The sequence below is a fragment of the Mustela erminea genome, chromosome 11, assembly GCF_009829155.1.
Source record: "Mustela erminea isolate mMusErm1 chromosome 11, mMusErm1.Pri, whole genome shotgun sequence".
Taxonomy (NCBI): domain Eukaryota; kingdom Metazoa; phylum Chordata; class Mammalia; order Carnivora; family Mustelidae; genus Mustela; species Mustela erminea.
Genome location: NC_045624.1, coordinates 45132295 through 45159315, shown reverse-complemented (window position 1 = coordinate 45159315; position 27021 = coordinate 45132295). Strand labels below are relative to the sequence as shown.

The 27021-nt window shown below is 51.4% G+C and overlaps 1 protein-coding gene across 5 annotated transcripts in view; it reads left to right on the top strand.

Moving 5' to 3' along the window:
• Positions 1 to 27021, top strand: part of ADCYAP1R1 (ADCYAP receptor type I) — a 58045-nt gene that overhangs the window by 14636 nt on the left and 16388 nt on the right. For all 5 annotated transcript variants that reach the window (XM_032305052.1, XM_032305054.1, XM_032305053.1 and 2 more), the window contains exons 4-13: positions 11987 to 12094; positions 14219 to 14239; positions 15260 to 15301; positions 17620 to 17732; positions 18370 to 18467; positions 18950 to 19082; positions 20005 to 20158; positions 20579 to 20639; positions 21165 to 21234; positions 25464 to 25555. In XM_032305052.1, coding sequence (XP_032160943.1) covers positions 11987 to 12094; positions 14219 to 14239; positions 15260 to 15301; positions 17620 to 17732; positions 18370 to 18467; positions 18950 to 19082; positions 20005 to 20158; positions 20579 to 20639; positions 21165 to 21234; positions 25464 to 25555 — 892 coding nt within the window. The remainder of the gene's footprint in view (positions 1 to 11986; positions 12095 to 14218; positions 14240 to 15259; positions 15302 to 17619; positions 17733 to 18369; positions 18468 to 18949; positions 19083 to 20004; positions 20159 to 20578; positions 20640 to 21164; positions 21235 to 25463; positions 25556 to 27021) is intronic.

Below are 27021 nucleotides of genomic sequence, written 5' to 3'. Positions count from 1 at the left end.
TCAGGCCGGGCATGCAAGAGGCAGGGTATAGAGGGGTCTCCTGGAAGCAAGCTTTCCTCTAACTCTGAGTGCCCAGAGGAGAGAGGAGTCTACACCCTCCCATGGTCTGCCTAAAGAGAGATTCTCCTACCTCTTCCTATCTTCCTACTCTGAGTCATAGGGTGGGGCTCTATAGGACAGAGCTGAGATGTTACCTCTGTAGGACAAAGCACAGCCAAAAGGCAACCAGCAGGTGGAAAAGAAGAGGAGACTGAGGGCTTAGCTGGATTGCTACCTCCATGGCCCTTTCTTTCTCTGTGCCTCAGAACCTTCTCTATTAATTAAGCGGGTGAGATGGATCATATTAATAGTCAATATTTATATAGACTTACCATGTGCCAGGCACTGTGCTAGTGCTTTTTTCTCCCACTGCAGCTCCTTAGGTGTGGGGTCTATTATCACCCCTATTTTGTAGATGAGGAAACTGCTGCCCACAGAGGTTATGCCCCTTGCTTAGAGACAGTTAAATAATAGGCAGAGGTGAAACTTGTATTCGGGTACTCTGTACCCTCAACTCCTGGTATCCACTGCCTTGGAAGAAGGATATGAGACACTGAGCCCCTAGCCCCCCTCACCTGCTATATGACCTTGCAAAGGGCACTTAACCCCTTCATTTATTCTGTCTGCAAAATGGAGGATTAAAAAATAATATCTACCGTGTAGGATTATTGCATTAAATTCCAATCGTGGGAAAGGCTAAGGGTGTTATGTGGCATTTGCTAAGTATTCAACAAAGATGTTAGAGTAACTGAGAGTCGTCGTGTTAGGGCGTGGAGTGCCTCTAGGGTCTCCGTCTTCCATTAGATCAGAGCTCTGGGGAACTGTGGAGTTCTCTGCAGGAAACTGCAGTTTGGGACAATCTGGAAGGGCTTTCTGGAAGACTCGAGGAGGGGCTGGGAACCAGATCCAGGCTGCAGAGGGCAGATGGAGAAGCATGGGAAGGGGAGCAAGAGCTCCAGATGGGAGACGACCTGATAGAGGGAGGAAGGGAGCCATGAGTATGGGAGACGGGGATTGTAGCAGCTCGCTACGGACAGTTTCTCAATCTCCCCCTCCACGGAGCTGCCCAGGGTGGCTCATGAAACCTCACCCACCTATGGGCTGGGCAGAGTTTTCCCTTCCGTTTTATAGCTGCTGCTTCTCAGACTCAAAGAAATCGGGTTGCGAGCCCGTTACCTGGTAAGTCACACAGCCAGGGAGGGAGGAGCTGGGACATGCGGTTGGAGGTTCCGAAGCCCTTGCTGCTGACCACTGCACTGTGGCTCAGAGGAGGAGCAGAGCGAGACCATCCACTGCACCCTTCCCCCTTGTGCAGTGAAATATCACTTGGCAGAGGAAGTTGCAATGAGGCTGGAGAGATAACTAGGAGCGGTGGGGGGGGGGGGGTTCTTCAGTGCACCCCCTAGAAGCCTGCACTTCACTTGGCTACGGAAAGGCTAAAGGGCATCTGTGTTTCTAAGGGTGTGAGGCCCCAGCTCCAGTGCTGTGGGAAGAAGGCAGGGCTGGGCAGGCGGGAGTCCTGGGAGTGTCCAGTGGTCACCAGGGGCTTTTCTGTACAAACTGAGGTTAGCAGAACGGGTCTCAGAGGAGGCGGCCTCTGGGCATCTTTCCAGTGCCAAGTTCTGGGGGAGCACTGATCTTGCTGTCAGCAGACAGGGGAGAGTTTGCTAGGGGCCTTTGTTTTCCCCACATGCTCCATACGAGCCTCAGGTCCTTGGGGGCATCCTTGTCATTGCCGTCGAGCCAGGCTTCTTGGCTTCGTATTAAACCTGCTTGTGAAATCCAGGCAACAGTCAATCTCCTTGCTCTGCGAAGTGTCTTCGAACCCCCAGGAGCACTTAAAGATGCTGATAGCCAGGCCCTTCCCAGACGAATGCAATCAGCATTTGGTGGGGAGGTCTGTGGTAAAAGCCTTCAGATGATTCTAAAGTATATCCAAGTTAGAGAGCCATTGTTGTGGCCAGAGGACAGCAGCCACTGATGCTCGTGCCGTCTTGGACAAGAGAGCAGCCCTCCGTGTTCAGGTAAGCCAGGCTGGGGGCTCGTTCCTAGCCAAGAGTCAAACACGAATGTCACGGAGAATTGGCGATTGGCATGGTGTTGCCGGTCTGCGCTGGGGTGACCTGGGAGGCCAGCCCTCCCCCTGCACCCCTTTTTTTCCCCTCTCCTGCCCCTTCTGCCCCTAAGCACATGCACCACGCATGGAACTCTGGCCAGAGGTCAAATGATGCCTCTGAAGTGCACTTGAAAGAGAAAAAAGGAAAACTCTCTTGCTCTAGTAACCATGAGTTATGAACTCACAGTCATGCTTTGCTGTATTTGAAAAATGTATTTCTATGTATTTCGTATATTTCCTATAATCTTTTAAATCCAGTGAAGCAAGTGCATTGGAATGGGGCCACCGATCTGCCAGGTTGAGGTGTGTCCACTGCGGCGGGGAGGGCTCCCAGGAAGGTTAACTGTTTCCTCCCCAACTCTTGTCTGTCACTGGAACACCTCAAAGAGAACATGGGATGATAGTGGCCAGAGTGGCCTTCGGGGTGGAAGCCAAGGGGCAGGGAGATGCCGGATGAGGGTGGGGAGTGGGGCCAGCGCTCGGCAGCCAGCTGAAGAGGGTACAAAAACCAGGTGAGGCCAGCAGAGTGAAAACAGGCTTGCTGACTGCGAGGTTTGTTCACAACATCCTGGGTGTGTTTTAAAGATGTTTCTCGGGACCGTTACTGAGGCGACCTGATTGGCGGTTTTGAACCTCATCCCAAGCCCCTGAATGCTAAATGGGACTTGAGACAACACCGAGTCCAGCTCTGTCATGTGACCCAGAGAGAGGTTGAGGCTGGAGGTGGCCATCACTGGCTCAGTCACACGGAGTGCCAGAGCCAGCTCTGGGACAGGACCCAGGTCTGCTATCCCAGCCAGGGGGGTGCTTTTGTGTGGCAGTGCTCTTGTGCCCAGAGAGGAGAAAGGAGTCCTGTGCGTGGGAACGGGATCGCCACTCTGAAGAGGTGCCGGGCCCACAAGTCACAGGCACGGCCCGCTTTGTTCCCTGTGCTCAGCCCGAGGGGCCTGCCTGTGCGAGGTGGGTCCAGTCAGCACCTCCGCTTTGCGGGGCTGCGGGCTTCCGTCAGCCTGGAGGTCTTCCCCGCGTTTCAGTGGGGCTGCTTGGGTGTGGTCTCCTTGGGGGTCCCCCTATTCTGGAGAAGATGAAAGAGGCCTGCGGTGGCTTTGGCTGGGGCAGGAGGGAGATTTGGCAGGAAGATGAGGAAGCCTGCTCATTGCTATTCTGCCCCAGCCTCGGAGGCCTGTCCGGGGGTGCCGAGTGCTTCGCCCCAGCTCCCACCTCCACTCTCACCGCACAAGGAGAGGCCTGGAGGAGGGCCGGGCCCAGGCTCCCCAGCCCTTCTTGACCACCTCTCCCAGCTGCTCTGAGACGGAACAGGCATTCAACATGGGATGGGGAGAGGGTCCACGGGGACCCTCGCTTCCGACAAAAGGTTCTATTTCTGTCCGAACTGGTTTTCCTTTAGCCCCGTAGTTCTCAGACTCCAGCCTGCCTCAGAACCTCCTGGAAGGCTGTTAAAATGCAGAATTCCTGGACCCAGCCCCAGAGTTTCTGACTCAGTGGGTCTGGTGGGGACTGAACAGCTGCACCTCTGGCAAGTTCCCTGTGGTGTTCCGGGGTCCCCGCTCTGAGGGCGGCTGACTTCCAGAGGGGAGGACTGCATCTTCTTCCTTCCCCAACAACCTCCCCACCACCCAGCACCGAGCCCACAGCTGGTTCCCATTTTATGGATCAGAAATATTGGCTGGAAAGTCAATTACAGTAAATGGAATCATTTTTTTTTTTTTTACCCTTGAATTGTGCTAAAATGAGGGGCTTGTTCTAACACTACCCGAGCATCCTCAAAGGGAGGACTGCATCTTTGTCTGAGTCCCTTTGGTGCCCCTGGTCTCATGGGTTTTGAACACTGTGTGGAACTGGACAAAATCATCACCATGACAACCTGCGATTAGCTCCTTATTTTGTTCCAGTCGAGGCTAATGGTCCTTGTATTCTCTCGCTGTTCAGTGTGCCCAAATGGTCTTTTCCCCTCCTGCTGTCACAAGGCACTGCGTCTCCTTGGCTGCTTTGTGTCTTAGTGTCTTGGTATGAGCAGCAGCCACACCCACCCCCCAATGCTGAGTGTGCTCGGCGCTCTGCCCCGAGCAGGATCCCTGAAGCACCTGGATTCCTTGGACCAGGTTCCACAGAGCCTTTCAGGTTTTGGGGGGTGGGGTGGGGCTGGGGAACAGACTGAGCCAGGGGAGCAGAGACGGGCCTCATGTAGAACTGGGGAACTAGAGGAGAGGTGCTTGGGGATGTTCAAGCAGAGAGTTCTCCCAGGGGAGAGCGGCCATTCTGATTTTTGACTCGCAGAGAGGAGGGGAACAGCGACTGATGTATTTGACCATGTCTTCCTTGAAGCATGCTTTCCTGTCTGCTGTGTTGCTAACCTGGCCTGGGAGTCCCCGGTTTCTGGCCACCCCTCCTCAGCCTTCTTTGCCAGCCCCTCTTCTGATGCTGCATTCCTTCTTCTGTCAGAAACAAGCCGTATCCTCTTCTCTTCTCTTTGCCACACACCCTCTCACTAGACCCATTGTCCAGGTCCGTGGCCCTACCTAGCATCCCTCCCTGTGCTGGGCACTCCTTGTTCCCTGAGCTGACCACTCCTGTTCTCCTGCCCCAGTTTCCCACTCCCCGTCTGCACTCCGGACTTTCATCTAACTGCCTGTGGGAAATCCACCTCCACTTGGCTCTTGGCACCATCTCAAACTGAACACACTCCTCCAGACGAAACCCTTGAGCTCCAGCCTGCCTCGTGCCCACCACCATTTGCTTCTCATTCAGGTTCTTTCCACTGTGGGGAATGGCTGACCCTTCCAGCCATACCGACATTTCAAGCCAGAAACCCAGGTGCCATCTCTCGTACCCGCCTCCCTTTCACTGCATCAGTCAGGGAGCCTTAATTGCTTATGCGGGTCACAGGGCGGCATGGTTGGCAGACGTGGGACTCAGAGCTTGACTCTGCACCATCATTCAGAGCCCCAGGTTCCTTCCATCTTAGAACACTGCTGGCCTCAACCTGGCGCCTCCAAGGATGCTGCAGAGAGGGGAGAGGGAGAGAAAGGGCATGGAGCCTGTGAGGGATGCCTCTGAGAGCAGTCCATAACCTCCACTTACCTTTGTGTGAACTCAGTCATGTGATATCGGTGAGCCCCCAACAGTCGCGGGCACGCTTGCCGGTCACAGCTGGTTTGTCGCAGGGCCCTTCACTCCTGCCTCCAGACCTCCCTACATGACATAACTTTCCTTCCTGGCTGTCCTGGCTCCAAATCCAGCCCCTCCGCCTTCCCCTGCACTTCTGCCCTATCCTAACAGATATATTTCCGTGTTTGATTGACTGTTCTTGAAATGTTCTACCTTCCCACACGTGATCTGATTCCTATGGAATTCCTATGGAATCAGATCAGGGGACTCCTGAAAAAAAGACTCTGGTCTTTTTTTTTTTTAATTATTTTTATTAACATGTAATGTATTTTTTGCCCCAGGGATACAGGTCTGTGAATCGTCAGACTTACACAATTCACAGCACTCACCATATCACATATCCTCCCTAATGTCTATAACCCAACCACCCTATCCCTACCCCCCACCCCCCAACAATCCTTTGTTTCATGAGATTAAGAGTCTCTTATGGTTTGTCTCCCTCCCGATCCCATCTTGTTTCATTTTTTCCTTCCCTACCCCACCAACTCCCCACCCTGCCTCTCAAATTCCTCATATCAGAGAGATCATATGATAATTAGCTTTCTCTGATTGACTTACTTCGCTTAACATAATACCCTCTAGTTCCATCCACGTCATTACAAATGGCAAGATTTCATTTCTTTTGATGGCTGCGTAATATTCCATTGTATATAAATACCACATCTTCCTTATCCATTCATCTGTTGATGAACATCTAGATTCTTTCCATAGTTTGGCTATTGTGGACATTGCAGCTATAAACATTTGGGTGCACGCGCCCCTTCAGATCACTTACAATTGTATCTTTAGGGTAAATACCCAGTAGTGCAATTGCTGGCTCATAGGGTAACTCTATTTTCAACTTTTTGAGGAACCTCCATACTGTTTTCAAGAGTGGCTGCCTCAGCTTGCATTCCCACCAACAGTGTAGGAGGATTAGGGGACACCTTGTCTTGAAACGCATCTAAGGGAGGCAAAGCAGTGGTGGCCCCATCCTCATCCCCCAAACCTGAGAATGTGTTACCTTACATGGCAAAATGTTCTTGGCAGGTGTAATTGGGTTAAGGATCTTAAGATGGGGAGAGGGTCAGGTGAATCCAGTGTAATCACAAGGGTCCTCATAAGGGAAGGATGGAGGCAGGAGGGTCAGAGAAGGATAGAGTTGAGGACGCTGTGCTCTTGGCTTTGAAGGTGGTGAAAGGGGCCACTGGCAAAGAATGTCTTGAATCTGGAAGAGATAAGGAAATGGATTCACGCTAGATCCTCCAGAAGAAATGCAGGCCAGCAAACATCTGGATTTAAGCCCAGGGAGGTCAGTTTCAGACCTTCTGACCTCCGGAACTGCAACATAAGACATTGTGGCATTTAAGCCACTGAGTTGGCTTTGTTGCAATAGCAATAGGAAGGTAATTCATCATCTAAGGGCTTCTCTTAGCATTTAGCCTAAAGAGCAAGATCTTTCCCTTAGACCACCGAGCTGTAAGCGCTGTGCAGGCAGAGACCGGGGCTGTATTTCTTCACTCCTGTATTGCTCTGCAGCGTTGGACTCATAACTGACACAATTTCTTGAATAAATGTGTGAATAAGAGGGAGGGGAAGGGAGAGTGAGAAAAATAGGGTAAAAGGAGGAGAGGGAGGAGAAGGAGAAAAGGCGTCTTGAAATCCTCCAGTCCCAACAACACTAAGCTTTGTCGGGACTAGAGTCTGAGACAGATGGAGATAGAGAACTGGATGTGTTCTGTGGGGGTGGAAGGAAAATGAGTTGCTGTCCTCAGAGAAACCCAAGGCTCTTCCCTCCTTATCTTCCTGGAAGGGGTTTCTGGGGGGGATTCAGAGCAGGCCCCATCAAGGAGGGGAGACAAGCTAGAGCCCACGCCACCTCTGAGAGGTGGAGCATCCTGGGAAGCCCCAAGGTGGCCCTCTCGGTCTCCTGCAAACCCTATGATGCAGGGCAGGAGGGTGGGCAGAGGGCTGTGAGCTCCCAGTGGGGTCAGGGACATTGTCCCCTAAAGGAAAACTATTTTTCTACTCACAGCATTTCTGACATCGAACATGTGGGTTTTCCAGGCTTCTGTGAACACTCGACTGGTGTCCCTACAATTTCATTCACTTCTAACTGTCTGCAGTTAGCCCAGACCCTTTGGCTAAGAACTCGGTCTGAAGACTCTCCCCTCCCGCACTTTAGATGCCATTTGCAAATCATGGGTCCCCATTTTATCCATGCTTCTGTCTGACTTGACTACAAATTGGAGGTTCCCATGTCCTACCTTCTCAGTTTCAATAATTTGCAGTAGTGGCTCCCAGAATTCAGGGAAACACGTTCACCAGTTTACTATAAAGGATATAATGAACAGCCAGATGAAGGGGGTCGTAGAGTGAGGTCCAGAAGGAGCATAGGAGCTTCTGTCCTTGTGCAGTTCGGGGTTCACCTCTCTGCTAGTATGTGGATGTGTTCATCCACCTAGAAGTTCTTTGAACCCCATTGTTTAGGGTTTTTATGGAAGTTCTGTTATGTAGGTATGATCCCCTAAATCCTTAGCCTTTGGTGATTAGCCCAATTTCTAGCTCCCCGCCCACGTAGGGAAGTACAGCTGGTTGCCAGCTGAAAGTACCCGCTGGCAACCAGCCATCTTTGCCCCAGAGTCACCTCATTAGCATAAATTCAGGTGTGGTCGGAAGAGCCTTATGAATAACTGAAGACACTCCCCTTACCTCTATCAGGAAATTCCACAGGTTTATGTGCTTTGCCTGGAAGCTGGGACTAAGACCAAATACCCAATTCTTACCATGCGGTTCCCTAAACCCAGACACTGGGATTATGGATTTCTATTCTAGTCTTTCCACCTGCCCTGGTGCTGTAGGAATTGCCCCTGGGAACCTTAGTCCCTGGAGGGGAACCAGGCCAGGAACCTAAGGAGGGCACTGGGAAGGCTTCGATAGTGTGGCAGGCCATGGGGTAGGGTGGGGCACCGTGGCGGGTAGGTCCTGGAAGATGCTTGCCCTGGCGGTGGGGCCCTGGAGGGCAGTCCCGGCCTCCCCGGCCACCCTTCTGGACACCAGCAGGTCGTGAGTGAACCTCTGTTCCTAATTTGAGATCTGGTCATCTAGAGTTGGGCATATGCTCAGAGACTCTCCGCCCTGGCAGTGCACACAGGGAAATTAAGTCCGGGTGGACTGGGTAGAGACTTGCCAGCGTCATGAAGGGAGCCCTTGGCAGAAGTCAACCGAATTCGAGTCTTAAGGCTGCCTTGCAGGGGCCCTTATGCTTCCTCTGCCCTCCCATGCAACCTTCTCAAATTTGTTTCCTGCTCCGCTGTGGCCCTGGGCCTGATGGGTGTGAGAGGTGGGGCAGGACAAATTCCCCAACCAGGCTTCTAGGCCTCCGACCTCCCACCTGGGAGCCCCCACTGCCCCTCATGGCATTGCTGCCTGGGGCTCTGCATCTTTCCCTGCTCCTCAACCCTCAGGAGCATGCTCTGTTTATCTGAAGGGCCCTGAGACCTCAGGAGCATCAGCTGGCTGTCGCAGCTGGTTGGGTCAGGGCCTAATGTTCCACATTAAGGGAACATCTGTTGGCTGGGGCTGCTAGGGCATGGGCCAGACACAGCCATGCTCCACGGCCGTTCCATGATCCGCGTGGGCCATGGCAGCCAAAGATACACTGCTGGGTCTCTTTCAAGGACATGATGTCATCACCAGCCACGTGCCGGCTGGTTTCCTGCTGTGAAGGGTGGGCAGGAATCAGCAATAACTGGCTACTGCTGTGAGACCTGGGACCCTGCTCCCCTCACGTGGCCCCAGTGACCTAGTCTTTCTGGTTTGTTTCCCTCAGAATTTTCTGTGGGGCTTCCAGCTCCCAAACTCGGTCATCCCAGGAGCCAGGAGACCACAGGCCAATGTTACTGGGTGTGAATTCCAAAGTGGCTGGGTTTGGATTCTGAGAGACCAGGTTTTCTGCATTTGAAAGCTTTGGGTGCCTTCTTGTCCAAAGGCTAAGTCCATTGTGGACCCTGACAGGCTGGGAGCCCATGAGGTCTGCCCTAGGCCCCCCTTGCAGGCCTAGTGCATGCCCAGGCGTCCTCTGTGACACTCCACTGGAATTTCTCCTCACCTTGCGGGGCTCTGCTTCATCTCCTCGCCTGGGCCTCTCCCAGGGGAATGCTTCTCAGGGACGCCTAATTGAAATAATGAAATTAATGCCAGTAACAGCAATGAACATGCATTGAGTGGGCCTGGAGCTCCGAGAGCTTTACATGGATGAATTCATTAATCCTCATGACAGCTCTGGGCGGTGGGACACTGTCGGTCACCTTCTGACTGTCCTTGATCTGGTAAAGAAACCCTCTCCAAAGCCCATATTTCTAGACCCCTCAGCAGGATGTGGGTCCCTTCCTGAAATTGCACTCTGCTGTCGGACCCTCCGTGTGGCCGATTCCCTCCTCCACCTTTGCTTCCCTTCGTGGGAATTACGTCACCACTCGCACTTCCTCTGCCCACCTGATAAATGTGTGGTTGGTTCCCTGGGGCTCCCTTCTTCATGCCCTTCGCACTTCATGCCCTTTCCCTGGGGGCACTGCCGTCCCAGGGCCTCACCCTCTCCCTGTGTGCCAGAGGGGGAAGCAAGGGCTGCGCCTTGGGGGCCATGCTGAGGACATGAGGTGGTAGGTCCTCTGAAAGGTTAGCACAACTACAGGTGGGCTGGATGTCCTGACCAGATCTTCCTTTCAAAAAGGTCACTGTCACAGCCTTGTGGTGTCAAGTGAGGAGAATACGGTGTCAGTGAAAGGTAGCTTACCCCTTAACTCAGTGGGCTGAGGGGATGGAGAATAGGACACGAGTGTCCACATATATTTGTCAGTCAGACCAACCGGACATGATGGCCCTCTGGATATGGCACAAGAAGGAGGAGGAGACATAGCAAGGGCAGTCTGTTACCGAAACCCAACTTCGGCTGCCCTTTGTTTGAACAGCCAACACTTGAGAGATGAGTTTTGATTGGAAAGCAATACGAGCTTTATTCAGGACACTTGCCACTTGGGAAGATGGCAGTCTTGTCCAAAAGCCAACTCCGAGGTGACTGCTTGGCCCAGAGATTTATTTAAAGGGGTTTAGGGCAGTTACAGGAGGGCAGTGGTCTGTAACCTTTCTTGATTGCGTGCAGAAGCCAGCTGCAGACATTATCGGGGTGCCCACAGGTCATACAGCAGGGTCTGGTGACTGGTGCAGAAGGGCTGTGTTCTCTTCTAGGAAAGAATGCATCATCTCTAGGTGTACAAAGAAAGGTTTAGTTAATCACGTGGGTTAAGGGTGCTTGCTAAAGTCTGAAGATGACTAGGTTGGCCAGACGGGCTGAAGTGGCTTCAAGTCTGTCTAGCTGGGGCTGAGACAGGAAACAGGGCTGTAGTGGAAGATGCTGAGTGGAGTCTTGGGCAGGCTGGGTTTGGATTACTTGCGGCCTTTCATGGTGGGGATATCCAGCCTGTTTTCAGGGAGTGCAGGTCTCAGGATCCGGGGTTGTCTGTGTATAGCTCTGTCCCTAAGTCCATGAGCCAGTGATCTTGTCCAAGGTGGGAGCAGTGAGGCTCCGGGGGCATGGTGGCCACTGGTATATCTGTGTTCAGTTAAGGTGGGCAAGGCAGACCCATCAGGAGGGTGAAGACGTGGGCAGCTGGTGGCCAGAGGCACCTCATCGGAGAGGAGGGATAGCGTCAGAGGAAGGGGTGGAGCATGAAGGGAGGTGAGGGAGCAGCCATGGAGTTGCCCAGACCTCCCAGGAAAGGCTGGCAGGGGTGGAAGGAGAGAGAGACAGAGGATACAGGGTGGGCAGAGGGACAGGAGGGTCCGCTGAGCCCCCAAATTAGTACCTGGTCATCAAGCTTGCCATCTTTCTCTTGTTCCTGGCAGCATGTGTCTGGAGATGCACCAAGTCTGGGTGATTCCTAAACACCCCTTGGTCTGCCCTTGCTCCCCCTCCAGCCCTCAACATTCACCTGAGTTGGGCCTGTGCCACTACTGCACTGGCCTCTTCTGTCTTTGGGCTCTGAGTCCCTTCAAAGTCCCAGGCCTTGGCCACGCAGGCCTCTGCCTGGCCAGCTTTGCCCTCTTCCTTGTCAGACCGCTCAGAGCCCTGATCTCTGGAAGGCAGGGGCAGGCCTGGAGCAGCACCCTGAGACCAGCCAGTTCCTGGAACTCCTCTAGAGGCAGGGAGGGCCCACCAAGGAGGCTGAGCTAAAGCTGGACCCCATCATGATGCTGGAGGCTGGGAGGACTAGGGGAGCTGGTGTGGAGAGATAGTGGGGTGCTCCAAGGACCCCCCAGCATCTCGTGTGTGGTGATCCCGCCCTGGCCTTCTATGGGCCTGCTTCTCCCTTCCCCATAGTCCTCCTGGCACTATGGGGCTGTGAGAGATGGAAAATCAGGTGAGAGCTCCCTCTCCACTCCAGGAGCCCCTGAAATGTCCCAGCTCCTCTTTGAGGGGTCTTCCAGGGATGAGGCTGAGCCCTGCCTCACACAGTGAGCCTCACCTTCTCTCCCTGAAACTGTTACCTCCCCCCTCAGGGGCCTGACTCACCAGGGTGTGTGTGTGTGCCCAACTGCATGAGTGTGGTGAGTGTGGTTGGTGTGGGGCTGGGCCCCCTCTCACTATGGTTCTCTCCTCCATAGGCTGCCCTGGGATGTGGGACAACCTCACGTGTTGGAAGCCTGCCCATGTGGGCGAGATGGTCCTGGTCAGCTGCCCTGAATTCTTCCGAATCTTCAACCCAGACCAAAGTGAGTTTCCCCCTGGGGCTTCCCTAGGCCATGATTGGTCTAGCCTTCACCCCACACTTGGCCCCAGGCCTTCCTGGGACACTAGTACCCAGGACCTAGGACCCCCTGCAGCCATGTTCCCCATTCCAGAGCTCCCATGCTAGCAGGAACATGAGAGTACAGACCCTGGTCCACACAGGGACATGGAAGCGCCCACAGACATGGCTCCCAGGATGCCCTGGAGATGGGGCCTTGTGGGTGAGGCCAGGCTGTGTGTCCAGAGATGGACACACAGTGAGACACTCTCTGGCAGTCGCACACAAGACACTCCCCCATGTCCACACTCACATACCCACTTAGAAACTAGGTATGGTATCACAAAGAGCTCTGCTTGGGACATGCCTGTGTTTGAGGTCTTAGGGGTGTGGAGCATTGATGAGCTGTGGAGATATTCAGGGGCCCCAGACCCATTTGAGAGTCCTAGGGTTGGGCAGTGGCTGAGCTGTGTGACTCAGGATGTAGGGATGGAGGCACAAGTGGGGGGGGTGGTGCTCCTCACAAAGGCATAAGGCTTTACTGACCGCATCTCCAAGGGAAGGGGTCTGACTAAGATGGATTCATGCAGATCTCTTCTTTGGGTGTGAGTCCACTGGGCTCTCTAGGCCAGTTCCACCTTTCAGCTGGAACCTTGTAGACTCCTGAGGAAGGTTGCTCCTAGCCAGGCCTCCCAAGCCCTGGGAAGGGCCTAGAGCCCTGCCCTGCTCCTCCACCCCACTCCTGTGGCTGTGGAGGGAAGCAGGACACCAAGTTAGGCAGGGATGGGCCCTAGGCAGGTGATGTCCTGAGAACATGTCCACAGACTGCTGAGCCCAGGGATGGGGCCTTATTTAGGGGAGGATGGAGGGCAGGGCCTTTTGAGGGGGTGAGAGGCATCTGAGTCACTTGTGTGCTCATGCACATGACCTTGCCACCTGACCCTCAGCTTCCTGAGGCTGCCTGCCTAAGGCTTAGGCCAGGGTACTTCTAGAACTGGAGAACCTCTGAGCTCCACTCCATTATGGAGTCCTGCCTACCTCCAACCTCTGACCTGTCTATCAGAGGCAGAGGCACATTCTATTTCACTTCCAGAACGCCAGCAACTGTGACCCTGCCTGGAGGGGCAGGTGCATGTGGGAGGTGGCAGAGAGTGGCCGTATGCTGGGGTGTGGGGCCCCATCTGAAGACCAAGGGAGGCAGGGTTTAGCTCCCCCTCCCTGTTACTTCCCCTTCTGGGGTGTTCAGCCCCACCTCCCGCCTCCAGATCCCCCAGCCCAGAAGGAGGATGCCCCGGGCTCTCCCATCCTGACAGCTGGGGGACTGGGTGTGCCCCAGAGCCAGACAGGAAGTGAATTTGGAATTAGAGGCAAAGCGGTGCAGGAGTGCGCGGTAGAGTGTGCACAGGGGACATCGGTGCGGTGGCAGCCGGTGACTCAGCCACATGGCTGCTGCATTCCTGTGGAAACCGCCTTCCTCACTTCTTTTGTTCATGTACTCCTCTCATTCATCATTTACCTGAGGTCTCTTGAACGTCTGCTTTGGGTCAGGTACCATGGCGAGACGGCTGCTTTTCAACAACAACAAAAAGGCAGAATGAATCAGTGGTGAACTAAGATGCTAAGGAAAACTTCCCTTCCCACTGTGTCCCCTCCCTCTGACAATTGCACCGTGAATGTGTTATTTACACCTGATTCTTAATGGCTCATTAAGGCAGGGCCCTTTAGCGTCTCCATTCACAAGCCTGGATTAGTGAGACTTGCTTAGAAAGTTGAAAATGGCATTTCTTATTCTAGTTCATGGCTCCCAGGGCTGAATCTGCTTACTATAGCAGTTGTTGCTTCCTAGGCTACTGATGATAGGGGGAAGGGATTTCTCCTTCTCTGAAACACCTCGGCTCATCTCTCCTTCACTGGGTCCTATTCCGAAAGGAGAGGTAGAAGTCTCCTGTGTCTGGCCCACCCATAGCCTACAGTCCTCATGTCCCTGGGTCCCCAGCAGAGCTTGGGCATGGGGAGTGGAGGAGAGAGGAAATCAGCAGGACCCTGTGAGAACAGACCCAGCGTTAGCTCCCTGGTTCACCTATGGGTTCTCTCTCTTTCTCTGTTTCAGTGTGGAAGCTAGAAACCTTTGGTAAGAGGAACCTTGGAGAGGAGAGACCGCTGATCATCTGTCCATCTGTCCATCCAGTGGGAGCCCAGTTCTGACTGCTGGGAATGGGTGGGGGTGGAATGAGAGGCTCCTCAGGGACCAGATTCCCCCCACACCCATCCCCTGCCCTTAACCATCCAAGGAGGTGGGGGACACAGGCACATGGAAGACATAGCCCTTGGTCTCGGGGCGCTCAGCACTGATTTGGGAGGATGAGACACACTCGTGGAGGATAGAAAATGGGCATGGTACAGCCCTGAAGGTGCATGTGAGCCCATGTAGATGCGGACATCCTCAGTGGCCTTGATGTAGGAATGGAAGGCAAGCTTGAGAACAGGAGATACCTAGCTGTGCAGCATGTAGGCAGGATAATGAAAGGTCAGGAGAGGCTTCCTGGGGGCAGGGGGTGGAAGGTCAGCTATGTGTTGAAAATAGGGTTTTTAGAAGTGGAATGGAAAGGAGGGATCATTGCTTTCAGGGGCTTTGTCATGAGAAAAGGATGGAGGTGGAATAATCAGGAGAGAGGAGAAAAAATGTCCGTGGATGAAGTCCTGGGTGCCCCCTCGGATGAGACAGGTTTGGGGCTGAGATGGAGGCTTGTGGACCCAAGAAGAAACCCAAGCCCAGGACCCATGTAGCTATTCCTGCTTTTTTCTGGAAAAGACCCAGTCATCCTTTTGCACTCCTCTCCCGGTCTGGAGGCCCTCCCACCTCCCCGACTCTGTTCTGCTTCCACTTCCTGTGGCCCAGTGGGGAGAACTGAGTCATGGGCCGTCCTTAGCATCACTGCAGTACAAAGCAAATGGGATTGATGCTGGAGGGCACGCTGTGTCGGAGAGGGGTGCGGCTCCTGTGTGCACTGCAGCCTTTTGGCAGAGACCCCACCTCTGTCCTTCAGACCTGGAATGGCCTTGACCTTCCAGGGTAGAGAGTGTACCACGCATAGATCTGGTACACGGAGGGCCGTGCGTGCTGACTCATGCCCGCTTCTGTGCTTTGCAGGAGAGTTCGATTTCCCTGACAGTAACTCCTTGGATCTCTCAGGTGAGGGCATCAACTGGGGCCCACCATGGCCTGGCTGGAGGGAGGGCATGGGCTGGCACAGGAGCTTGAGGGGCCCAGGTCCAGGGCGGGTGGGGGCTTCTGTGGCTGTGGGATCTTTAGTGGGTCCTTTTCCTTCCCTGTAGAAGGTGTGGATTTTCTCCACGGAAACTTGCACTCATGGGCCCAGACAGAGCATTGTGTGTATGATTTCTGGGAGCACAGATCTCTCAAAGCCACACTAGGGACTCCAAATACAGACACCCTAGGTTCAAGGGCCCCTGAAAGTTTGGAACTCAATCAGGGGCAACGGTGGTTCTCCAACTTCAACTGTGACCTCAGTCACCTAGGCGGCTCATCAAAACTCTGATTCCCTGCCCCTAGAGTCTCTGATTTAGCTGGCCTGGGGCGGGGAGGCGCTGAGAATGTGCATTTCCAGCCTGTCTTCCCAGTGCTGCTGAGGGGCCTGTCTGGGTAGGGGTGCCCATTTTGAGAACCAGTGCCCTAAAACCCTGTGCTCCTATGGAATTGCTGGGGTAAGAGTCTAGTGATGTGGGTGCAGTCACTGTAAGGTTCTGACAATCTAGAGAGTACTCCGTCTTCTAGAGATTTCCTTCAGAACAATAGCGTGACAAATTCGTGGAAGAGTTCTGAACAAAAAGATTTATACGGTTCTGTGCCCACACTGTCTTATAAAAAGAAACGGAGAAAGGAGAAAAATAAAAGAAAGGAAATGGCTTCTACCTCCGGGACACTTTTAAATAATTGCTTTTTCAAAGCAGCTTCCCTTTCCTCTTCCCACCACCTTGCTGTGGGCAAAGCACAGAGGAGAGGAGGCCCATGGCCACGGTCATGACTCTCCTGGGGCATGAAGACTTTCAGAGGACTTGGAAGGAGGTCGCCAGTCACAGCTTGACATGGATTTGCTGGAAGAAGGAGGAATATGGCATCCAAATGGACTCCTCTCCCTGGGCCTGCCACACATCCTCCTTGTCCTATGTCATAGGACTTCGAATTCGAGAAGCGATGGAGACCCGTCGTCTCCCCACTCTGGGCAGAGCTGTCTTCTGTGGCAGGGTCACTCACCCTCTGCTTCTTCCCAGAGTCCCAGCAAGTGTGTTTTTGACTCTCTTGGCAAAAAAGAACTGGACTCATTTCTTCCAACTCTACTGGCAAGGATGCAGGGTTGGAAGAGCAGAGGGGATTCCTGTCTTGGCCTCTGCCCTTGCCTCCTTCCTGACCTCCCCAGAGGTGGCCTTGGCCCCAGCAGGGGGAACTGTCCAGCAACATGGGTGCTGGGGCCCCTCTTCTGTGAAAGTGTCTTGTACACAAGTTTCTGGCCCCTGAGTCCTGTGAAAAAAGAACCATTGCCACGTGTCGTGATATACCAGGTAAACTTCCAGGAAGCCAGTCTGGGAACCAGGGTTGGTCAGGGCCAGAGTCCAAGGCTGGAGGAATAGGGGGCTGCTGACCTTCTCCCCTCCATGGAACATCTGTGGTTCACCCTTGCAGACAATCTGGAGAGGGGAAGATGAGATGAGCAATCATTAAAGGCTAAAAGGCCCCAGGCGGGGCAAAAACCAATCTAAATTCCACCCTACAGACTGTAAATGACTCTTTCCCCTTTGGTGTCCTACAAAATGGCCTTTAAAGTCTATCAAAAGGAAATTAAAGTACATTAGTGAGAGGAAACAGACCTCTAAACCTGAGAAGACAAAAGTTGTTGTTTTTTTTTAAACCTGAATACATATCTTAATAAGATCTGGCGCTAGGTTAATGGAAGTCTGGTCCTTGTTAATCAAACAAGCCATACATGGCTTGGTGCAGGAGCTCTGGAGCTGCTGTAAGGCACAGAGCTCCCAATGTCTGAGGGGCTCTCCTGCCCCAAGGTCACTTGAGCTGATTCCTGGACCAGAATTCCTGGGTTGGAGAGCTGTGGCTGCTGGAGTCTGCAATGGTGATCTCATGTCATTCTTTTCTGTTTGCTGACGTTTGAAGAGTGCTGACCCATGGCCTGGGGAAGGCGCCAGGGCACTTCCCAGGTCCAGAGAGAGGGAGGCTCGGTTCTCTTGGCCCTTGTTAAGAGATCAGCTGTGCCTTGTCCTCCCCAGTGTCCTTCACGTCCAGGCTGAGCTAGAGGTCACTAGCAAGCACTATGTTCCCTCAGACAGTGGAAAATTTCATGAACCTTCAACCACCGCGCTTCCCAGATGTGCATATGCGGTTTCTAGAAATTCCCACTTAAGAAGTAATTTTCAAGTAAGAATTGCAGGGTTTTCTTAATCATTCCCATGCCTCGCTGAGTGTTTCTTCTGCTGCAGACATGAGGGTGGTGAGCCGGAACTGCACAGAGGATGGATGGTCAGAGCCCTTCCCTCATTACGTAGATGCATGTGGGTTTGATGACTATGATGAATACGAGCCCGGGGACCAGGTGAGTAGTTGTCCCTTTGTGGAGGTGGCAGAGGTTGGGCTGTGGAGGCTGGTGACCAGGTGTTCCCACCAAAGACCTTGGCTCCTGTTGGGCCTACAGGTCTCTCCCTAGGAAGCACGGGAGCACCTGCTGCATAGCCAAGCCAGACACACAGAGGGCAAGGTTTTTGTTCGTTCATTCTGGGCCAAGAAGCATCTGCTTTTCTTCCTGAGGTCCCCCAGCCCCCACCACATGTCCCCTACCTCCCTGGCTCCTCTTCCAGGCCGCTCATCCTTCCTGTGGCCCAGCAACCGAAGGGTTGAAGCTGGGCCCAGCTGGGGGCCTCCTGGACACTTCTCCAGGCCAAGGTTGATGCCTTTTCTGGTGGGTCAGTGCCCCTGCACTCAGCAAGCATTTACTGAGCATTGACAGTAGAGAGCCTGTGGAGGGGAGGAGGAAGCTTGTGGGGAGAGGGTGGAGGACAGGGTAGTCGAGGCCCGGGGGTGGGGGGAAAGGAGGAGATGAGATCAGCTAGAGGTGAAGAAAGGAAGGTGGAGCTGGGTGGTGGGCCCCCAGAGTAGGCAGGCCCTGGTCTGAGGGAGCTGGGGGCTGGAGCAGCTTCCATGCGGAGCCCTGGATGTTTTGTGCTTTGCTCCAGGATTATTACTACTTGTCAGTCAAGGCCCTGTACACAGTTGGTTACAGCACATCCCTTGTCACCCTCACCACTGCCATGGTCATCCTTTGTCGTTTCCGGTAAGACCCCACACCCCCGCCACCCACACACCAGCAGCATTCAGAGTAGCAGCATCATAGCTCAGAGCCCTGGCTCTGTCCTACCCACCCCTACCCTCTCCCCTGGATGTCAGCCCTGGAGGACCCTTAGAAGGTGTTTCCCCCACCCCTACACTAACAGGTGGGAAACTCCATCCAAGAGAGGGCAACTGATGTATCCAGGGCCACGCAGCAAGGGGAACCTGGGCAGGAGACCCCCATGCCTCACTTTTACCTTCCTGGTCCAAGGGACAGAGGCCACAGGAGGGGAAAGTCTGGTGTCTCAGAGTCACGGAGCGAGGCAACAACAGCCTGGCTGTGAGGGAGGATGTAGAGAGGTGGAAAGGTGGGAGCCCCCGAGTCAGAGCCGTGGAGCTGGCCCAGAGCAGAGCTTGGAGCGGAGGAGGGGGTGCCACGGGGCTCCTCACCTCAAGGCCTCTTCTTCCCCCGGCCTGCTGGGTTAGGAAGCTGCACTGCACGCGCAATTTCATCCACATGAACCTGTTCGTGTCGTTCATGCTGAGGGCCATCTCTGTCTTCATCAAAGACTGGATCCTCTACGCAGAGCAGGACAGCAACCACTGCTTCATCTCCACCGTGAGTGTGTGGAACCCTGGCAGGAAAGCCCTTCCAGGGCCCCCTTCCCTGTGACCCCCCCCCCACCCCCTCTACCCTCCAGGTACTTACCTGCTGGGACAGTGACTGTCCCCAGGGAACACAGAAATCCAGGAAGGACCACGAGTTGCTAGCAACCAGTGAGACCCCAGCTCGATGTCATTTCCTGTCCCTCAGTCTGTGTGTGTACTTGACACACGTGACAGAGCCAATGTGGAGGGTCAGGTGGAAACACTGAGTCTCGGTGGCCCAAGGAGAGAGGGTTTGCCTGGCCTCTCGTCATTTCACTAACTGGCGACAGAGCTGAGGGGCTGCTTGGTTGGGATCTCTCCAGAACATCTCCCCAGTTCTCATACCTTTGGAGGTAAGCAGAGGATATAGGTTTTGGTGGAACAAGATGGAAAGAACAGCCCAGAGCACAGCGGCTTGACCCAAGAGAGCACACTTGGAGGGGCCGGGGTGGGCCCCTCTGTCTGAGATTTCTGGGACCAGGAGTCTCCCCATTGATGTCTAAAAACTTCATTTGACTAAGAAGCCTCCTTCAGGGTCCTCTGTACTCCCCTACTGATGAGGATGCAGGGTTGGAAAAGCAGAGGAGAAGGAGCAGGAAAGTTGGGGGAGAATGAACCTGGGGAGAGGAGTGGGCCCCCTGCTTGCCCTCCCCCCATCCTTTTCTGACACGCCTGGAGTTGCCTCTGTGGACAGCTTCAACTCAGAATCATAGGGTGCTGCCATTTTTAACTCTTCGAATCCAGGAATCTGAGTCTTGCAGATCTGTGGGATGCTTGAGCCCAAGCGTGCCTGAGCAGAAGGACCCCCAGGATTCTCTGTGCTCCTGCTGGGCTGGGTAGGAGTCAGCAGTGGGGGCTTCATGCCTCCCTCACCTTCCCCACCCTCTCTGCAGGTGGAATGCAAGGCTATAATGGTTTTCTTCCACTACTGTGTCGTGTCGAACTACTTCTGGCTGTTCATCGAGGGTCTGTACCTCTTCACCCTGCTAGTGGAGACCTTCTTTCCTGAGAGGAGATACTTCTACTGGTACACCATCATAGGCTGGGGTAGGTCACTGACTGTGGCCAGTGCTCAGGCCACATGGCTCAGGCCTCATGGGCAGGTATGTCCTTGGTCCTGCTGTCAGGGAATGTTAGGTCAGGGAAGGGAGGTGCTGCCCTGTCCGCAGCTGATGGCATCTCTGGTTCTTGGACCCTTTCTTGCTCTTCCTGCCCATTGAAAGCCCACTGTCTAAAAGACATGGTACGCACAGGGGTTCTTCTGAGAAGTGAGATAGACAAAGTTCTGAGGGATACGTGGACATGCAGAGGCAGAGGTGTGAGGAACAGTTAGGGTCCCCAAGACTCCAGGTCTGAAAGAGAGACCTGCCCCATGGGTTAGAAACCCCCTGGGAGCCCAAATCTGAGGGGACCCCAGGGCCTGTTGGTTTTCTTGTTGTCACCAGGCTTCTTTTCTTGTTCTCCCAGGGACCCCAACTGTGTGTGTGTCTGTGTGGGCTATGCTGAGGCTCTACTTCGATGACACAGGGTGAGTACGTGCCCAAGAGCCAGGGCCCAGAGCCCCGAGAAGGTTCTTAGAGATGGGCCTCAGTGGCTCCCCTGACTTCAAGTTAATAGCCCCTGACTGCACCCCAATCACCTTCCCCTGACTGTACCCTGCTTGCACCACTGATGGACCTACCCAGCCACATCTCTGCCGGATCCTAGTGAGAATGTGCAAGGTTTCAGAGGCCCTCTCCATGGCTGGGCCCAGCTCTGAGCGTCCTGTTTTCCTTTCGGGGAGGGGAGGAAGGCTGTTGAGGGTGAGGCCGCACCTTCACAATCCTGAAGGGCATGGCCCTTGCCCAGGAACCCACTGGTGATTCTAAGACGCAAGGACCAGGACACTAGAAGAACCAGAGCTGGGCTCCGGTCTGCAGCATGCCTGAAAACTCTTTTTCCAGCCAGCCCGTCCTCAGACAGCTGCAAGGGAAAAGGGCCACAGTGGGGCTGTCAGCATTGGCTTGTAGGCATCCCAGCACTGAGCTTAATCTCTCATCTTTCTGTCTTTCAGCTGCTGGGATATGAATGACAACACAGCTCTGTGGTGGGTGATCAAAGGCCCTGTGGTTGGCTCCATAATGGTGAGTATCCTTGGGCAAGGATGGGGAAGAGACAGGGGCCTGGACAGAAGGCAGGAGAAGGGGACAAATACAGAGGCCACTGCATAAGCCAGCCTTCTCCTTTTTCCTGGCTACATTATATTTGGCAACATGGAGACACTAGTTATGTAGCTAGTCCATTAGTGTTGGACATTTATATTTTCTCATTTTTCCCTCATAATGAAAAAATGCTACTAGGAGCAATTCTGTGCATAGTTTTGAACATGAGTATTTCTTTAGACTAAATCTCTAGAAATGGAATTGTTGGGTGGGAAAGAGTACCTCTTTGTCAGTGCTTATAATACCAATCATTTAAATTTTTGCACAAGCTCCTGGGGAATGATGGTAGCTCATTGTTTTAATGTGAATTTCTCCATATTGCTAGTGCAGTGAGGTACTTTTCCCCCAGACATTTATTGACAATTTGCTTTTATTCTGGTCATTATCTGTTTATTTCTCTTGCTCATTTCTCTTTTGGTTGCTTTGCTTAGTTATCTTCCTAATTGTTTCAAAGATAGTAACGCTTTATTTGTTAAGTATGTTGTAAGTATATTTCCAAGTCTGCATAGTTTTATACAAACTGTCAAGTTTTGTCTTCATAAGTTCTGAAACTTGTATCTTATTATGGGAGCCTTTTCCCATCCTAAGACATAGAAGTATTCTTAGTTGTTTTATAACATTTTTATGGGTTGGATTTTTATATATTTGTCCCAAATCTAGCTGAATTTTTATTTCTTTGATCTGAAATGATATCTAATCATCTTTAGTTTTTTATTTTTTCTCCCAGTGGATATTCTACCCTCTCATCTTTTTATTAAATAGACCATCGTTTTTCAATTATGTTGAAATGTCCTTTTATCATGAATATTCAGTATATTCTACCGGTATTCAGTGCTATGCTACTAATCTATTTGGCTGTTTCTGCAGTGAATGCCTCCTTGTGATAGTTATTATAACCTGGTAGCAGGTTTTGATGTCTAAATCAAATATGTTATAATATCCTCTTCTTCATTCTTTTTTTCCTTCAAAATTTTCTTACACATTCATTCTTTCAGGTGAACTGTCAAGTATCCTTGTCAAGCTGCAAAAAGAGGGTGGTGGAGATGTTTAGAGAAATTGCATTAAATCTATAAATTAATTTGGAGAAGTGATTTTCTTAAAATATGGAGTCTTCCTCTCCAAGAACATGGCCTGATCCTTCTCCATTGACTCAGTCTTTCCCGTGGAGTCATTTTGTACAGCTTTTCCATCATCTTGTTCAGTTTAGCTCTGGAGTGTTTTCCAGGGGCGCCCAGGTGGCTCAGTGGGTTAAAGCCTCTGCTTTCAGCTCAGGTCATGATCTCAGGGTCCTGGGATCGAGTCCCACATAGGGCTCTCTGCTCAGCAGGGAACCTACTTCCCTCTCTCTCTCTGCCTGCCTCTCTGCCTGCCTCTCTGCCTTCTTGTTATCTCTGTCTGTCAAATAAATAAATAAAATCTTAGAGTGTTTTCCAGTTTGGGTTTGTATTGTGTCTGGGACTCGTCCTGTCATTGTATGTTCTAGTGGGTTACAGCTGGTGCATAAGGAAGCAATTGGTTTTTGTGTATTTTTTCTTTTCTTGGTTACTTTTTCTTTCTTTCTTTTTTAAGACTTTATTTATTTATTTGACAGAGAGAGAGCAGTAGCAAGCCGGGTGAGTGAGAGAGGGAAAGCAGGCCTCCTGCCGAGCAAGGAGCCTGATGCAGAGCTCGATCCCAGGACCCCGAGATCATGACCTGAGCTGAAGGCAGATGCTTAACCGACTGAGCCATGCAGGCACCCCTATTCCTTGGTCTGGATGAGGATGGTGTTTGCTATATAGTTTTGAGTAGTTATTCTTCATTAAATTAAGAAAGTTTCTATTTCTGGCTTATTTTAGTGTGTATTTTTAAAAAAAAATTCGGAAATCAAATGTGTTTTGGAAACATTTTTTTAAAGTGGTCTCTTCCCTTAGTGATGGACTTTTACAATATTCCAGTTTTTCTTCTTATGAACAATGCCACGATGGATATATTTGTGCATATCTGTGTGTGTGAATATGTCTTTAGAATAAATCTCTAGGAGTGGAATTTCTGGGACAAAGGGTATGTATTTTTAACATTTTCATAGATGGGATGCCTGGGTGGCTAAGTGTGTTAAGCTTCTGTCTGCGATTCAGGTCATGATCCTGGGATTGAGCCCCACATTGGGCTCAGCGGGGAGCCTGCTTCCCCCTCTCTCTGCCTGCCTCTCTGCCTACTTGTGATCTCTCTCTCTCTCTCAAATAAATAAATAAATAAATCTTTAAAAAATTTTTTTCATAGATGTCAAATGAGCAGAATCCAAGATTGCTCATTTCTCATGTCTTTGTTGATTCTTTGATCATTGAACTATTCACTAGTCTTACGGGGGATAAAGGTAGCTTATTGTTTTAATCTGTTAGTGTAAGAAATATTAGATTTTGACTTTCTTGGGTTTTTTTTTTTGAATTTTTTTGCATTTCTGTTATAAAACCTTTAGGCCATGATCTGTTTGTTCTTTTAATGCAGTGATAAATTCTATTTGTTAGTAATCTTATTTATAGTTTTTGCATTACTCTTTGTAAGTTCTCTGGGTCTGTGTGTTTGTGTGTGTGTGCATGTATATCTGTATGCTTTCTTTGTTGTCTGGGATTTGTTTTTCTGTTTTGTTTTGTTTTTTAAAGATTTTATGTATTTGATAGAAGGAGACACAGCGAGAGAGGGAACACAGCAGGGGGAGTAGGATAGGGAGAAGCAGGCTTCCCGCTGAGCAGGGAGCCTGATGCAGGGCTCAATCCCAGGACCATGAGATCATGACCTGAGCCGAAGTCAGATGCTTGACTACTGAGCCACTGAGGTGCCCTGTTGTCTGGGATTTGTAGTGGAGTTTTGTTAGCCTAATAAGCAACTTGTGAGGTTGTCTTTTTATTTGCTTTTAAACAGTGACATAGCCTGTAAATGACATCTTCCCTAAAGGTGTTATGAAACTGGTCTGTAAAGTTAACTGGCCCCGAGCCTTTTAATGCTTATGTCTTTGATTACTTTTTAAAATTTCTCCTGAGGTCATTTCTCTACTTAGATTTTCTACACCTCCTTGGTTTGTTTTGTTATTTTCTACTTTCCCATTTTGTTTGATTTTCTCTTATGATTCAGAATATTCTATACATCTGTTGTCTTGTTCTCCTTCTCATCCCTAAATTTGTTTACTTGCATGTTCTCCTTCTGGACTGACTAACCTCTGCAGGGAGCAGCAGGTTCTGTGCTGAATTCCCGGGACTGTTGGGGCCCAGGGCTTGGAGTGAGGGATAAGACTGGGAGAACTACCGTCGTGGAGAATGTGGAAACAAACCAACAAGACCCCCAAATAAAGTTTTTATTGATCAAATCTACTTTTTCCCAACTTTTTATAATGAATTTTTATCTTCAGTAATTTCCTTCTTATATAAGTTAAATGGGTGGCACTTTCCCCTTAGCTTTTGATTTGAATGCTTAATTATTTTGTCTTCAGTATTTAGTATTTTTAGTGTCACGTTATTGTTAAGTTAGTGTCAAGCTCTACATTTTTTAGTGTCAAGCTCTCCATTTTTTTCCTCCGGCTGTAGCTGCTTTGGCTACTTTCAGAGGCTGTTGCCATGTGATCCTCACCTTATGCCTTGTTTCCATTTATTGGCTCCCTGTCCCCTTTGCTTTCTCACTGTTTAGAGAGATTTTTGTCCCTGATCTTTCTCTGAAGGTAAAGGCTATTATTGCTATTCCCGGGCATCTCTTTAATTAATCATGCTTATGGCCATCCATTCTGGTTCCCCATGTTCCATTCTTTGAACTTGGAGTTTCTCCAGAGGACAGTTCCCACCTCTGCGGGAGCCTCTTTTCTATCTGTTGGGCGTTGTTTTCCATCACCCCGATCCTGTTTGCTCTTACTCTACCAGAAATTGGCTGTTTTTCTGGCTCACTCCGGATAATCTTTCCTATTCCTCATGATTCCTATGAAATTCATGTTCTTTGCTCTTTTCTGTCATTTTAGCACTAGTAGGTGGTGAGGTAAACGCGTGTTCTCCTGCCACCAGCTTGAATTATAAGTCGAGATGGGATTTTGACTGATCAGGGAGGGCTGAGGCTGTAACAGGCCAGGCCGAGGCAGGGCTGCGGCAAGTCTTGGCCCGGGATCAGTTCTATTTTTCTTTGCTCTTCAGGTTAACTTTGTTCTCTTCATTGGCATCATCGTTATCCTTGTGCAGAAACTTCAGTCTCCGGACATGGGAGGCAATGAGTCCAGCATCTACTTGTAAGTACCTTCATGTGAATGCCATTGTCACTTCCAACAGCTGTGTGGGCCCTGCACCCGAATCACAGGAGAAGGCCTAGGTATTTCGCGGACAGGGTATTTGCAAGATTTCTTTCTGATTAAAGTGCCCTTAAAATGTAGCTGCCCGCCTATTCAGCCAACCCAGCTGCTAATCTGCGTGGTGGGAGGGAAGAAAGAGAGGATGAGATGGTCAGATCCTGGGTCGCACTAGCAAAATCAAGGTGGAAAACACCAGATTCCTTAGGGTAATTAGGGCCTTCGTTGTTGAGCAGTTGGGTTTCCTTTGGGGATCTTGGGTCTGTGGGAAGTTCATGAATGCCACTGGATGCACCGTTGCCTGATGTCCCCACCACCAGCCCAGTGTGTGCAAGTTGCTCAAGCCTGACTGGCGAGCCAGGTGGACATTTTTGCTGGTCTGGGTATTGGAAGGGGGGAGTCCTTCCTCTTTTCTACCTTCTTTCAGGGCAGCTTTATCTCTGGGTCTGGTTTTCCTCCTGCAGCTCCCCCTCCTCCCCCCTGAGCAGATGTACACTGATATGTTTGAGATCCAGGGGGTTTGGGGGCAACCCTTATCATTGAGCATGGGTTTTCTCCACTTCCATGGCCATTTGGCTTGCTTTCTACAAGTATTTCTGGAGTCACTAACAGCTTGTCCCACTCGTTCTGTCAGCCTTCCCCCAGCCTTCCACCTGTTCTGAGTCTAAGCATCTTCTCTTTCACCCATCTTGCCTGATCATCCCGAGAATGACCAGCTGGTTGGGGTATGGGGTTTGGGGACCTTTCTGATGCTGATGAGGAAGGTCGATCCCCTGTGGTTGGCTGGAAGGGCCAGATGGGCACAGAACATTGGAGGACAGTCTAGTGGTCTGTCCATAAGCAAGGTAGAAAATGTGTTGCCTCCTCAGTTTTTTAAGAAGAGGGCAGGTTAGAAGGAGCCAAGGTCTTCTCATGGCATCGGTGGGGGATTGGTCCTGCCTTCATCAGCCACCCCAACCCCAGGCTCAGAACCCTGATGGCTACCAGTGGACAAGTAGGACAGCACAGAGAGACCCAGCAGAGGGTACTCCGCACCTGACCATTGTCCTGCATAGAAGGGGAGGCAGGAGCTACCCAGAGACCAGCCCCAGATCCTTCCGCTCCTTGGGACTTCCCCAGGGAGGTGGAGCTTGCCCTTGGTCTGTAGGTTTAACTTGGGCACTTTTCCTTGTGGAAGTCCTTCTTGTGGGGGTGGGGGCTCTGCCCAGGGCCTGGGTTGGTCAACCTTTTTTTTCCCTGCATTTAGGATGATTACATTACATTAGAAAAGACCCTCTTTTTTTTTTTTTTTTTTTGCTATGCATTTACTGTCTTTTTTTTTCATGTTTTTGCCAACCCATGCTTATGTGTATGTGTTATGTCGTCAAAAATTATGCATAAATCATAAAGTTTCTGAGGCCTTGTACTGG